Source organism: Callithrix jacchus, chromosome 6 (assembly GCF_049354715.1).
Source record: "Callithrix jacchus isolate 240 chromosome 6, calJac240_pri, whole genome shotgun sequence".
Taxonomy (NCBI): Eukaryota; Metazoa; Chordata; class Mammalia; order Primates; family Cebidae; genus Callithrix; species Callithrix jacchus.
Window position 1 is genome coordinate 139,642,011 of NC_133507.1, and position 14,382 is coordinate 139,656,392.

General features: G+C 52.2%; 1 protein-coding gene across 50 annotated transcripts in view; it reads right to left on the reverse strand.

Moving 5' to 3' along the window:
* The window catches only part of TNS1 (tensin 1), a 241,793-nt gene that overhangs the window by 41,765 nt on the left and 185,646 nt on the right, over positions 1-14,382 (reverse strand). For all 50 annotated transcript variants that reach the window (XM_078328472.1, XM_078328470.1, XM_078328468.1 and 47 more), the window contains one exon: positions 5,969-7,546. In XM_078328472.1, the coding sequence (XP_078184598.1) occupies positions 5,969-7,546 (1,578 nt within the window). The remainder of the gene's footprint in view (positions 1-5,968; positions 7,547-14,382) is intronic.

Genomic DNA, 14,382 nt, shown 5'->3' on the forward strand with positions numbered 1-14,382 from the left:
TGCTTCTCCAAAAGGCAGGTAGACCTCCTGCTGGCCAGCAGCACAGTGTATTCATCTCTTCCAACCCCAGGGTAGAAGCAGAGGTGCCAGAGTGGGTCCGGGAGACTTCACACATACCTTACCTGCTCCCACAGGCAGCCGGCCTGTCCCTGGACCTCCCCTCTTTTCCTGGGCACCTGCCTCTCCCTGGACCCAGGTGACACACCCAGCCTGAGCCTAAGGGTCACCCTCTCTCACACCCCAGCTTTTTACCACAGCCATCTGAGTGATGATCCTCTTTCGTGGGGAACCCCTGGTGCTTTTCTAGTCTGTCCCCCAGCTTCTGGTCATCCCCAGAAAAGTCCTTAAGACAAACCTTCTCAGATGCACTGGAAGGACCTGCTGTGTTACCCCTCCCTTGTCCCTTGTTGACTTCTCACCCACCTTCACACCACAGGGGCCATACGAGTGGCCAACATTGCCCCTGCCCTGCCCCCACCCCCCGAGCTCCAGCTGTTACCTTTCCTCTCCTTCACAAGCTGCTCCATGCCAGGTCCTATGCTAGTTCCCTCTCCTGTCTGCAGCCCCAAAATGTGGGAGGCTCCAGGACTCCAGGACTCCAAGACTCCATCCTTGTGACCTCTCCTTACCTGTCCTCGACCCCTTGGTGACATAGCCCAGTGCTATGCTTTACATGGCATGTATACATTGACAATTCCCACATCTCTAAGCTCCAGCCTCTTCTCCTTAAACTCGTGACTCATTTATCCAATGATTGCAGATGTTTCATGATCATCTCAAACTTAATGTGTCCAAAAACCATGCTTCTACTGTTCCCCCAAAGCCTGCTCTTCCTAAATTGTTACCCATCTCAGTAAAGAGCAACTCCGTTCTTTAGTTGCTCAGGCTCCAAACCTAAGCATTGTCTCTGACTTTTCTCTTTCTCTCTCGTCCCATGTCTGATCTATCAGTAATCGTGCTGGCTCTACCTCCAAATTATGTCTGCAATCTCAGCACATCTCCCATCCCCACTGCCCAGATGAATAGCAGCAGCCTCCCAACTGGTCTCTCTCCTTCCATCCTGCCCATACTGGTCAATTCAGAACAAGACAGATAATGTCACTCTTGGGCCCAAATCTTTCCTAAGCCTTCTCACACCATACAGAGTAAAAGCCACCATTCTTGCAATCGCCTCCAAGACCCTCTGCAAGCTGTCCCCATTCCCATTTCCTCTCCGAACCTGTATCCTGCTGTGCCTCCCTCAATCACTCTGCTCCAGCCATGCCAGGCACACTTCTGCCTCAGGCCTCTGCACTTACGGCTCCATGGGGCTCATCTCTCACTGTCCAGCCCTGACCATCCCATGTAAAGTACAGCCAGCCACCCCCTATCGCCACTGCTGTATCTCAATGGCACGTGTCGCCCATCTGACATATCCTATGTGTATTTGCTTACTTGTTCACTGTCCATATCAGCCACGAGGGCAAGGATTTTTACTTGTCTTGTTTGCCAGCATTTTCACAAAGCCTAGACTGGAAAATAGCACCCATTAGAAGCTCATGTTGAATGAATGATTAAATGAGCCTTGAACTCATCACCTATTTTCAAAACAAAATGTAAAAAAAAAAAAAACAAGTTCCGAAAGCTTGGCATCAATATTTCCCTCTATCTTTATCCACCCTTTATTCTAATTCCATGAAGAGGTATCTCACCTCCTGGTTGAGCCTAATTTACCTACATGGGCTCCCAGGCCTCTCCACTCTTACCTCCTTAGAGACCTTATTCTATCAACTTCTTTCTTTCTCTTCTTTTTCTCCTCCTTCCTCCCCCCGTGCCCAACCTACTCACCTTTTCTTCTACGTATAAACATTCTCATGACTCCTATATTTACAAAAAGTTCCCAATCTCTCACTATCCTCTTTAGCTACCACTCTCTCCCATCTTATCTCAAAACCACTCAAAAGAGTAGTTGGCTTGCTGTCTTCGCTCCTCCTCCACTCATCCTCCATCCCTTGCAGTCTGGTTTCTATCACCACCACGCAAGGAAAATATGCCTTTGATGCCTTTGATGTTTTACACAGGGCCACCAGTTGGCAAGCCCTGTGGATCTTTCTCAGCCCTCCTCATGATCTCTCCAGGCTGACATTGCTAACCTCCTGCCCTTCCTCCTTGAAACCCTTTACTATCTTGACTTCTATGATGACACGCTGTCCTGTCTCCTGCCACCACCCAAGCACTCACTCTCAGTTCCTCTGCAGCCTCAACTTCCCTTCGAGGTTATTCCATCCCAAGTTCTTTTCTCTATAAGCCCTGACATTGAGATCTCAAACACACCCAAAGCTTTGTGAGAAACATACCATCACCTTTGTGAGAATGATTCCAAAACCTGCAGCTCTTTCCATTCTTTCAAGCTCAATTCCAATGTTCATCTGCCTTCCATACGTCTCTCCCTGGAGGCTCCACTGTCCCCTCAAACTCAACATGTCTAACATGACTTCTTCATCTTCCACCCAATGTGCTCCTCCTGCCTTCCTACTTGTTAATAGAACTGTCATTCTATTTCTATTCACAGAGCCTCAGAATTATCTTTGATGTTCCCTCTCCCTCGCCTGCTCCTGCTCCAGTCAATCAATGCATAAGTGCATTGGTTCTACTCCCACAGAATCCATGCCATCCTCTCTTCATCTGCATTCCTATGGTTAGCACCCTAATCCAGCCCTGCATCACTCAGGCTATCTAATAAGCTCCAAACATCTCCCGGCTCAAAGTCTCCCATGGAATGTCCTTCCTGCCCAGACCCACTAGACACATCAACCTAAAGCTCAGCTCTGGTCATGGCATGTTCCCCCAATAAACCACAGGAAGGGCCTCTTACATTGCTGCCAGGTAAGATGCAAGCTCCTTGCATCCAGAGACAGACCCCAGGCTACCTATCCTGACTCTCCCTTGAACAACTATATGCTCTCAATCTAATTGCTGTTCTCCAAACATTTTCTGTGCTCTCCTGCCTTCACCGTGAACCCTGTCTACCCAGTGATCCCATTCACTTTCAAAATCTTATCCATCTTCCAAAGCTCAGTTTAAAACCACACTCAACACCACCTCCCCAATCTCCATCTGATACCGATCTCTTTACCTCTATCCCACAAAGCTTTCTCCTTACCTCTCTTATTACAACAGACTATTTTAAAGTTCCAGTTTTTTTCCCCCTACTAAACCTTAGACTCCTTAAGGATAAGATCCATATCTGATTTCCAACATGCATTGAAATCTCCACCTCTAGAGACATCTGAGATCAGTCTAGTCACAGAATTAGGGACACAAGATAACTCAGTTGGACTCTCCAACTCTGACTCTTATTTCTTTTTCTTGTCCTATTGCACTGGCTAGGACATCTAATACAATGATAGATGCTAGTGGTGATAACACACATCCTTATTTTGTCCCTAACTGAAACAGGAATGCTTCCAATGCTTCATGAGAAAGTGTGATGTATGCTATAGGTTTCTGGCCCCTACCCTTTATCAAATTAGAAAACTGCCCCTATATTCTTTAAAACTTCAGCTGAAATAAGGCACAAGGGGTGACTGGATCAAAGTGGAATGAACCAGGGACATGGGACTGAGGTATGGAGGACAGCCAAGGGGAAAAAGGCAGAGCTGAGGGAGAAAAGCCAGGAGAAATCAGATCAAGTTCATGGCCATGAAGAGGTTCTCCCATAGATCTGAGTTTCCTAGTTTGCTCATGTCAAAGCATATGTTCCAGCTTCTTACAGCAGAGATGTAGAAAGAGAAAAAAGAAGCAGTGCTGGAAGTCATCTTCTCTGGCTCCCAGACTGTTCTACACATGGATCTTGTTTATCTGCCTTTGTCTACACAGGCACTGCAGATACCCTGAAGGGCTATTAAGGAAGTTATGCATGCAGGACCTGCTGACATAAATTCATAAATAAGTTCCAAAGAGGCAACTTCGTAGCCCCGGGAACCAAACATAACTGTCCCCTGTATACACTTCATCCCTTCTCCTGAGTCCCTTGTAGTTGATGGAGAAGATGGTGACAGGGTTAGGGAATGGGAACATTGTGACAACAGTATCTTTCCCTCCCTAGATTTCATGGCAGCCAAGCCTGAGAGGCTACAGAATATAGAAGCTGATGGTCAAGCCCTCAAAAACTGGTAGGAGAGAAAGGGCTAAAGTGAAGTCCACTACAAGATGGGCATCCTGCCAGGGCCATTAGGGTTATGGCCTCCTCGTGAGCAAGCTCCAGGAGAGCTACATGGATGGGTTCTTGTAGGGAAGAAATGCATTCTGATCCCCCAGAGAGAAGGCTCCTGGATCCTGCCCCTCATTAAACTAGCATATCACTAATCTTTAGGCCATCACTCCAACCTTGCAAAATATTGGGAGGGGAATTAAATTCCAAGGGAATTTAGGGAGCCCCATCCCTCTCCCCTCGATAAAATCAAGAGGAAAAGGGTCTCTTTTGACAAAGCCAGTGGGTGAAGGGGGGGGCGGGGCGGGTATCTTTATCTCAGGGGCGCAGATATGGAGAAGGCAGAAGTCAAAGCCCATCTGGACCACCCTTGGAGCATTTCATCCCTAGGATTAAGAGCTGCCCATCCTGTGTTCTGATGTTCAGGTATAAGCAATATTTACTGCTAGACCAGCTCTCTATGGGAGATGAGGCTGACTGCCAATTTCCATGGTGTAAATACTCCTGCACTGGCCAATTTCAAGCTATTATACCAATAGTGGAGCTGGGGACTCTGCTCTGCTGTGAAGTATAGGAGCAGGGTGCCTGTGACCCCACACCCAGGTCCTGAGCCAGCTGGCCTGCCCTAAGCTGCTTCCCCAAACCCATAGTCCATCTCCAGGGAGAGTGTCTCCTTCTCTCCCTGCAGCTGGCATGGTGACTCAGCTTCCCCTAAATTTAGGAAAATGGGTGGAGGACAGAGACAGCTGCCCAGGCTCCTCTCCTCCTTGCTGAGCTCCTACCACTCTGTCAGCTGAGGGGCTGGCACAAGGCCCACCCAAACCCACAGTCTCTGGTCCACCCCTGCCTGGGCTCCACTTCCATAATAAAGTCACCCAACCAGCTTTCCTGCCCAGTTCAGCCACCTCTGTGGAATTGGCGCAGGCTTAGACCAGCAGGAAGGGAGCCTCACAGCTGTCCCTCCCAACTCGGCCCCGGACACACTGCCATTTCTTGCCTTTGTCTCCCCAAAAGCTCTTCTGAGTGTCCCACTTTCCTCTCTCCCAAAAGAGAAGCCCACTCTCTGATAGGGAAAGGAGGTTTGTCTCTCAGTGCCTGCTTCCCACACAGGGCTGGTCCTCAGCAAGGACTAACAGGAAAACTGACTCAGAAGGGGGACCTTGGCCACCCTGCAAAGACAATATCCCAAGAGGCCTCAGCAGACAGAGCCCAAGGGTTTGAGGATACCCTCTCAGGCTCTTTCATGGCCTCCGGGAGGCCAGGGGGTTCTAAGGTCTCCCACCAGCCTTCTCAATATGTCCCCCAAGGAACTGAAGTCTGAGGACAGACAGCATGACAGGCAATTGCCGAGTCTCCTCTCTGTCTAGAAAGTCTGTAACTCCAGCCCCAAAGTCACCACCTCCTAGAAGCTTTCCCTGACTGCCCTAGGTGGTAAGCTATGCTTTCTCAGGTTCTGGGATCTTGATCCTGTCTCTGTCACAGCACACATTACTTTCTTATGAAATCGTCTGTCTGTGTACCTGACCACTTACTAGACTATAAACTCCTTGAGGGCAGGAATTGCTCGACATTGAACTTTGAAACTCGGTGTCTGGCTTGGTGCCTAACAGACAATGAATGCAGGAAGGGAAAACTGGACAAGCATGTAGGCTCCAGAGAGCCTCTTCCCACCAGTAAAAGCCATGCCTGCTTAGAGGTCATGGCTGGGCCTGCACCTCCCCCTGGCAAGACCAAATAAGGAAGGGGTAGAAGGAGTCAGGATGGAGTATCTCTTACCTGCTACCCTGTGGGCCACCAGCCCTTCCAAATTCAATGGCTCCTCCTCTGGAGTCCGGGAGGGGTCTGAAGTCATTTCTTTTGGTGAGAGCAGAGGCTGAGCGGTGAGGCCAGGGAGAGAGGCTGGGGGTTGCTGAGGCCCTGGAGGGCTGTGGGTGGTTGGAAGGAAGGCAGGCAAGGAGGAAGAGGCGGGGCTCTTTGAACGGAAATCCTGGTTAGGCCCAGCCGAACATGGCTGATAATCATAAGGTGAGTAAGACCTGCCAGGAGGGACAGACTCTAGGGAGGCCCGTGGGGCCAGCTCAGGGGTTCCCAAGGAATGCCCACTGGGAATATAGCCCGATCTGGACTGAGTCAGTGGATGGGACTGACGGGAGGATCCGGAGAGGGGCTGGGAGGAGAGTGGGGAAGCCCCTGGCCAGGCCCCAGGGACACTCTGGGACTTATGTAGAGGGGCAGCAGCCGAGGCTGGCTCCAGGTCTAGCATCAGCATATTGAGTGCTTCGATGGACTGTTCGATCTCCTGCTGGGAGGCTGCCCGCGGGAACTCAGGGAGACTGGGGATGGGGGTCTCTGCCAGTGGCTGAGGGCTGGACCTGCTAGTTACAAGACTCTCCAAGTGGGTTCTTTCCTGCTGGCGTGGAGGTAGGCGAGGCTGCTGCTGCTGCTGCTGCTGCTGCTGCCATGAATTTAGCCCCCTCTGCACAGCCTCCCGGCTGCTTCCCCCTCGGGCTGGAGCTGGGGGCAGCTGGGGTTCAGCTTCCGAAAAGGATTGAGAGCGGAACATACTGCTGGGGTCAGGGCCATAGTGGGAGGTGGTCACTGGCTGTGGCCAGGCTGGGTGGGGCCCCTCCCGCTGGTAGCCAGCTAAGCCCTCCTGGGCAGAGTAGGAGGGCCGCATGGGGGCTGTGTGGCCAGCATGGGCAGGCCCGGCCTGGCTGGCAGACTCATAGGGGTAGCCTCCTCCATTGACCATAGGCTCCATGGGGTAGGGCTTGTCCAGACCATTGGTCAGTGGGGACAGGGCCTCTGGGTAGCCCCCCTCACTGGTGTTGGTGACCCCATCCAGGGAAGACAGCGTGCCCATGCTGCCTGCACTGTGCCCATCCTGGTTTGGCAACTCATCATCCAGGATGTCTGTCTCCCGCTCAGATGCTAATGCCCCACCATTGACATGAACCTGGGCTGGGACAACGTGGCGTCCAGAGGAGGGCACAGCCAGGCCAGCCGCTGGGCGGGACCTGAGGTGCTGGGCGTGGTACATGGCGCCTTGCTTCTCTCGCTCTAAGCCAAAGCCGCTCAGCAGGCGGTCCAGCTCCCGCTTCTCCTGGGGACTCAGGGCAGCAGAAGCACTGCAGGCCCCGGGAACAGGTTCATCAGTCTTGTCTGTCTTGGTGGAGGCTGTAGAGTTGCCCGAGTCACTGCTCACAGAAAGTGTGTGCTCCACGTGGTTGGGGGTGGCCGACAGTGTAGGACGTGTGGCATTAACAGCCCCAGTGCTGCCGTGCAGGGAGTCCTTCTTCTTCACCTTGGCATACAGGCTCCCATCCAGTGGCCCCTGCGTGTGTCCCACCACCTCTGCAAGGGACAGAGCCGGAGGGGAGACAACAGACAGTAGACATCAGTGGGAGGCAGGGGTAACGTTCACTCTCCCAGAGAAAGGGACTAAGAGTTAGCCCCTCATTCCCTGCATCCTCACCAACACAGGGCCGGGCAATGGAACCCAACACCTGAGCAGGGAGTGCTGGGGGCAAATTGCTCCAGTCCCAAGCCTAGCTCTGACACTTCACCAGCTTCTGAGCCAGTTTTCTGGTCCATAAAATGGGGATAATCACAGAATCTGGTTGAACCATCTGAAATTGCCAACATTCATTAAACACACAGTGCTTCGAGTTTAAATGAGTTGATACATGATGTGCTGAGACCAGTTCCTGGCATGTGGTGGGAGGTCAACAGCTGGTAACCCTAACCATCGCCATTATGAGTATCATTAATTCCTGAATGACCATTTCCAAAGCATCCTCCGTCCCCTCCACCACCCCATCTCAGAAAGTCTCACCCCTGCTTCAATTTCTGCAGTTTCCACCCTGAGTGAGAGGCAGAATGCCAGGAGAGTAGCCGTTGCCTTGAATGCCCATAGAGGTATCAGCATGGACAGCCAGTCATCCCTGAGGATAGCCTTTGCCCAGGGAAGCAGGGGGAGAACCCAGGAGGGCAGTAGGGTATAGCAAAGGACCCACCATGCCCAAGGTGTTGGTGGCAGGGAGGCTGAAGGCAGAGCTGGGACTCTCTAAGACAAGCTTGCCACCCTCAGCTAGGTTTGTCTCCAGCTCAATGCAAAGAATGCACTAGAACCATTCAGAGATACAATGTCATTCATGCTGTTCACTGCCGCATTCCCAAGGCTCCTCCCAGCTCCTCCCCAGCACTGCCCACCCCTCATGGACCCTGTACCCTCCACCAGCAAGCTCAGCCGATACCACCCAAGACTCCAGGAAAGGGACGCGGGTCCAGGGAAGTTACACCAGGCAGGATTGCAGCAGGTCTGCAAAGATGAGTGTCCTGATCCCACTGCTCTGAGCCAGCCCAGGGGCCCCTGAAGTATGGGCTAAGGTGGGGCTCAGTCAAGCCAACAGTCCCAGTGCCAGAGGGGACACGCTTTTCCTGTGCTGAAGGATGGGGACATATAGGGTGATGATGAAGGGAGTCTGGGGAACTAGAGTAGGAGGGGAAGCATCTTAGGGATTGTGAACACAAAAACAAGATGTCTTCAGTGGGGAGAAGTTCCTCCTGTCTGCAGACAGCTCTGAGGACCCCCCAAGCAACACTTTCTCTGGAAGGAAAAAGTGAGCACTGGGTGGCTCGGGGCCAAAGGGCTGACTCAGGAATGAAGAACTTCCCCACCCAGAGGAACTCTGATTTCACACCCTGTACAGTCAGCGGCCAAGCCGCCGGCCGCGACAGACGCACACACGCTCGTGCACACACACAAGCACTTCCCCTCCCCTTACTCTAATCCAGGCTCTCCGTCAGCAAGGAAAAAGCCCCCTCCCAAAGACTGCACCAGCTCCAGCCAGACACCAGCAGTCACACACCGACCCAGACACAAAGACAATCAGAGATCACCCAAATCAGAAACACCCAGGCTTGCACACGCACTAGGTACCACACAATGCAAAGAACCACAGTCGGAAAGCACTGGCATGGCCATGTACACACAGACATCAATACCAGCCACCAGGCAGTGAGCACAGCCCGAACACCAGCACTTCGCTGGGCACTCTACACTCGCATCCTCTGTGGCCATCATCTCCCAGACAGACAGAATTACACCGATCACAGCCAGGGAGAAACTGAGTCTCTTGAGAGGCAAAACCATTGCAAACAATGCCATCTGATAAAGGATAAAGCCAAGATTTAAAATCAGAACTAATTTCCTTCAAAGACTATGCAATTTTTATTATGCTACACCTCTCTCCTATCACAAACACACACACACGCGCGCGCACACACACACATACACACCATACACACAAAGTAGAATAAACAAATAACAGGCAGGAATAACCCCAAATAAATACTTTAAGCCACAAATATTTCAGAAAATGCAAATGTTCCTACCATGCCCAAGGATCAGCCCTTAGGCCAGAAGTGGCAGCCTCTAAAAATAAACACTTTGACAGAAGCCCATGGCCAAAAACAAGTGATCAGACAACCACAAAACAGGAACATCCAGATCAACATACACACACACACAGATCATAGGCCACACGGGCCAGCCATGTTACAGCACCGAGAGCTAGGACAGAGATGCCCCACCAGGCACTTGCACACACACACACACACACACACACACACCCTGGGAGCTGGATGCCCTCCTCACTTACCGCTCCAGATCTACCTCTCTGCCCCCCAGCTATCCCCAAGGCTTCAGGACCTCAGCCAACACCAGCCCCAAACAACACAAGGCTAGAGTATTGCAGTGGCCCGTGGCCCAGGGCCCAGGGGTGGGAGCTGGTCTGAACCAAAAGGGGGTTTTGGCTAAAATACATTCTGAATCTCCACCAACCTGGCCCTAAAGGCTGCTGAGATCAGGACCAGGCACAGCTGCCTCTTCCGACCCCCCGTTATCATTGTCAAGGAGTCCTCTCACTAAAGGATAACGGAGGCTGACCTTCATGCCCGCTCCCTCCAAAGAACTGAGCTCCTTACTACATAAAAAAGAAGTCCGCAGCTGGCTGTTTCTAGAGGGGCAAAACACTGAACACAGGAGCCTCAGCTGCACTCAGATCTCTGGGGTTGTTCTCGTGAGGATGGGGCCCCTTGGACCAGCTGGCTGAAATCTGAAGAGCTGGCTTTCCTTCTCACTGTGCCTACAACTGCAGGCCCCCTCCTGGGCCGGGGCACCCCCTCTGCCACCTACACTGTGAGGTGCCAGAATTTCCCTCCTGGGCCGGTGGTCCCCTCCATCCTTTGCACCTCCTCATCCCCCAAGTTTAGGCTCATATGGTCTGAGAAGCGGGGAGCTGCAAAGCAAAGGCTGGCATGCCCAGTGGCTTCCCCACTTAGACATGTCACATAGTGAGAGCCACTGGGTACAGATTCAAATCAGAAAGCACAGACCCTTGCAGCATCTCAGTCACGATTCACAAAAGAAGCGCTTTCAGCTCAAGAGCTATGAAGACATCCCCAGGCAGGAAGGAGAATTGACTACCTGATATCTCAGCCCTTCCTTGCCCTTGTGGCCAAGCCCCGCTCTCCATTGATTGTGAAAATGTCGATATTAAACTTATTCTGTCGTGTTATCTATCCCCAAGTGGGCTTCCTGTTTGCCACAACAACATCAGGGACAATCACAGCCCAGCCACTAAGGCATAGTAAGAAAATCCAACAAGTGTAAGTTGTTTAATTAACTCCTGTTTGCTAACTACAAATGGAAATGTCTCTTGGCCCCAGACTGAACCCTTCAGGCCACTCAGCACCTTTGCTGAGCTGAACTCCTCTTCCTATCCAAGGGAGGTTCTAAGGACACCCAGGCTGATCCCAGGCTGTCTAGCCCCCACAGTGGGAGGGGGTATGGGGGGGTTCTGCTGAAACTGCAGCACAGGGGCAGAATCTGTGGAACACATGCCCCTCCTCCTGCCATCGGAGACAAGACAAGAGTCCCCCAGCCCCCACTCCGGCACACACACTCTCGTCACTACCTTCTCCCCATCCACCACGACCACTTTAGAGCTTTTTACCGGGACCACAAGAAGCCGGAACACAACGTTGGTTTCAATCCATCAAGGCAGGAAGGGCAAAAGAGAGATGGGGGCAGAGAGGACAGGAGTGAAATAAGGTAGAGGAGGATAGGAGAGAGGACTTTAAAGGAGGCTGGGGGTAGTGGTTTTATGGTTCATCTGCGGGGCCTCCAGAGCCATCTCCTTAAAGTCCCAGCAGCTGTCAAGGGAGTGGTCAGCTCGGGGAAATCCATCTCGATGAGAGGAAGCTGGACACCCAGAGCAATGCGGGCATGGGCTAGAGGGAGGGGTCTGCATGGTTGAGGGCTGGGGGTACTGGTATGAGTGACAATGGAGTGGGATTAAACTGAAGCAGAAACACAAGCGGCAGGCAGCCCCAGGTGGAGAGCTCCAGGCGGCCCCAGGTGGAGAGCTCCAGACCCCAAGCCCAGCCAGCCTGTACATCTGCCCTCATGGGCTGAAAGGTCCTGTGCCCTGCCCATTCCTCTAGATGGCTGCAAAATCCAAAATCTCTCCATGGCCCCTTGGCTTTGTTTGAGGCTATCTCCCTGGTCTTCTCAGCAGCTGCAGGGAGTCCCAGACTCCACCCTCGACACTGAGCTCGATTGCACCAAGGGGCCTTTATTCCAGGGCAGCCGTAATCCAGATGTGGGAGTCATGCTTTTGGAAAGCTCTGAGGAAAATCCCCAGCTGACTTGGGTGTGCACGCACTCCCCGAGGCTCCCTCCCAGCAAAGGGTGCAGAGGTATGGACAGCACTAACGGTGCAGCAGAGGCCAGGATGCAGGAAAGTAAGGATGCAGCCAGCTCTCACACTTAAAAAAGAACGAAGGAAATAAACAGGGACCGCTGAAGTCGCACAGCTTCAGGGCAGTTGTTTCCTAAGTTTAATGTTTATAAGAACCTCCTCTGGAGATTGTTACAATCTAGATTTCAGGACCCTACCCCAAAGACTTCCACTCAGACCTGGGCTCGGGCCGGGAATCTGCATTTTTGCCATCTCTCCAGGGGTCTTGGCACACACATGGCTGGAGGACATCTAGAGAAACCCACTCCAGGTGATCAGTACTTTGGGCTCTGAGGTCAAGAACACCCACTTCTCTTCCTTATGAGAAGCAGGGAGGTGTTGCGTATTTGGATGTTAGGACAGAAGGCCCAACCATAAGAGTAAAAGGTGCCAGCCATATTGACTGCAAGAAAGGACCTTCGCTGGCGATGACCCAGTGAGGACAGACTCTTCCCTGTCCCGCCAACAGGTAGGTTTTCAATAGCAAATGATTTATTAAGGTTTTCAGGATGGGTCCCTTCATGATAAAGAGTCCTTTGGGTCCACGTCCAGCAAATCACAATTCATTAAAATGCATTACCCAGAGCTGTGATGACCAGCCAACCAACGTGGGGGAAAATCAGTGCCATGCCAATAGGAAGAAGCACAATGCCTACCCTGGACAGAGACAGTTTGGAGGCAGAAATCCTTAACAGGAGGAGTGGGAGGCCGGGTGCAGTGACTCACACCTGCAATCCCAGCACTTTGGAAGGCCAAGGCGGGTGGATCATGAGGTCTGGAGTTCAAGACCAGCCTGACCAAGATGGTAAAACTGTCTCTACTAAAAATGCAAAACAAATTAGCGGGGGGCAGGGGTGGCAGGCAACTGCAATCCCAGTTACTCAGGGGGCTGAGGCAGAGAACTGCTTGAACTTGAGAGGCAGAGGTTCCTGGGAAGTAGAGGTTGCAGTGAGCAGAGATAGCAACACTGCACTCCAGCCTGGGCAACAGGGCAAGACTGTCTCAAATTAAAAAAAAAAAAAAGTGGAGTGGGGAATCCAAGGCCAGGTCCATCTGAGAGGTGGGTGAGGTTTGATGAGAAGTGAAGCTTGGCCAGCAGCCTGCCCAGATAGCAAGTTGTGGTTGCATTTTCCCTTATCCACACACTCTGCCCCAGCCATGGAAGGAGGCAGGAGAGGCTATGGCTGGGGCAGGACAAGGGCAGGAGGAAGGGCTGGGTCCAGGGAGGCCACAGCGGATGTAGCTCTGGAGAGGAGACAGGGAAGTGCACCCTCCCACCCCACCTCAGCCACCAGACACAGGAGCACTCAGAAACATGGCTCCCATCTTAATGACCATGTCAGCTTGCATCGACCACTTACCCACTCACAGCCAGCCTCTGGGCTTGTCAGGTGAGGACTTGAGTGCATGCGTGCAGCTTTGCTGAGTGATAGCACTCAGGAGCTAAGGCTCTTGAGCTAGACCTGGCGTATCCGAGCACTCTCTACTTTTCCTCTCTCCAGCCCCTGCTTTACATTTCAACAGCTCTCAACACCCACAGGATAAAGCCCAACCCCCATGCTGGAAATGTCAGACCTTTTACTACCGGGCCTCTGCCTGCCTTCTGAAGTCTCACTTCCCTGTCTTCCATATCCCAAACACCTGCTGCTCTATTCCTACTCAACTCTTCACACACTCTCTCCCCTCTGCACCTCTGTACACGCTGTTCACCCCTGCGATGCCCTTCTTCATCCTTTCTAGTGAAACTCCCAACCTCCCAGGCAAAAGCTTTCAGAGTCAGTTTGAACTTCCCTGGGAAGTTTCCCTTCATCTGACTTCTTCCCTACTGTCCTCCAGACTCAGGTAAACCTCGACCGTGCTCCTGCTGTCCCTTGCAGACATCTCCACTGTGACACCAGTCACCCACAGAATGGTCACTACGCATGTCCATGACTATCTTACCACTGAGCTGAGAGCTCCTTGAGGAAAAGCCTTTATTTCTCTCTTTCTCCTTCTCCTTAGGGCCTGGTTCCCGGATGGTGCCATCCACACGTGGTCTGTGTGACCGATGCTTCTTGGAGCTCGGTGTGTAACTTGCATGGCTATACAGAATGGCCCCAGAGAACAGTGCTTGGCCCACATTAGGTGTTCCATAAATGCTTTTTGCATTACACTGAGTAGCCCAGAGAGCTTTATGTAGTCCTGTCAGCCACTGGGATCCTCTTCTTTCACCACCACCCAGTGAAAAATCAGGGGTTCTAAGTGGACCCCAAGCTTCTCCCAAAAGTGAGGGAAGAGAGTCAGTGCAACCAAAACATGAGCAATGGGTATTCCTCATGTTCTGAAGCAAAGGCTGGGTGCAGTTGAGGTCCCTGAACCAGTGCCTACCCCATGGCATCCCCCACA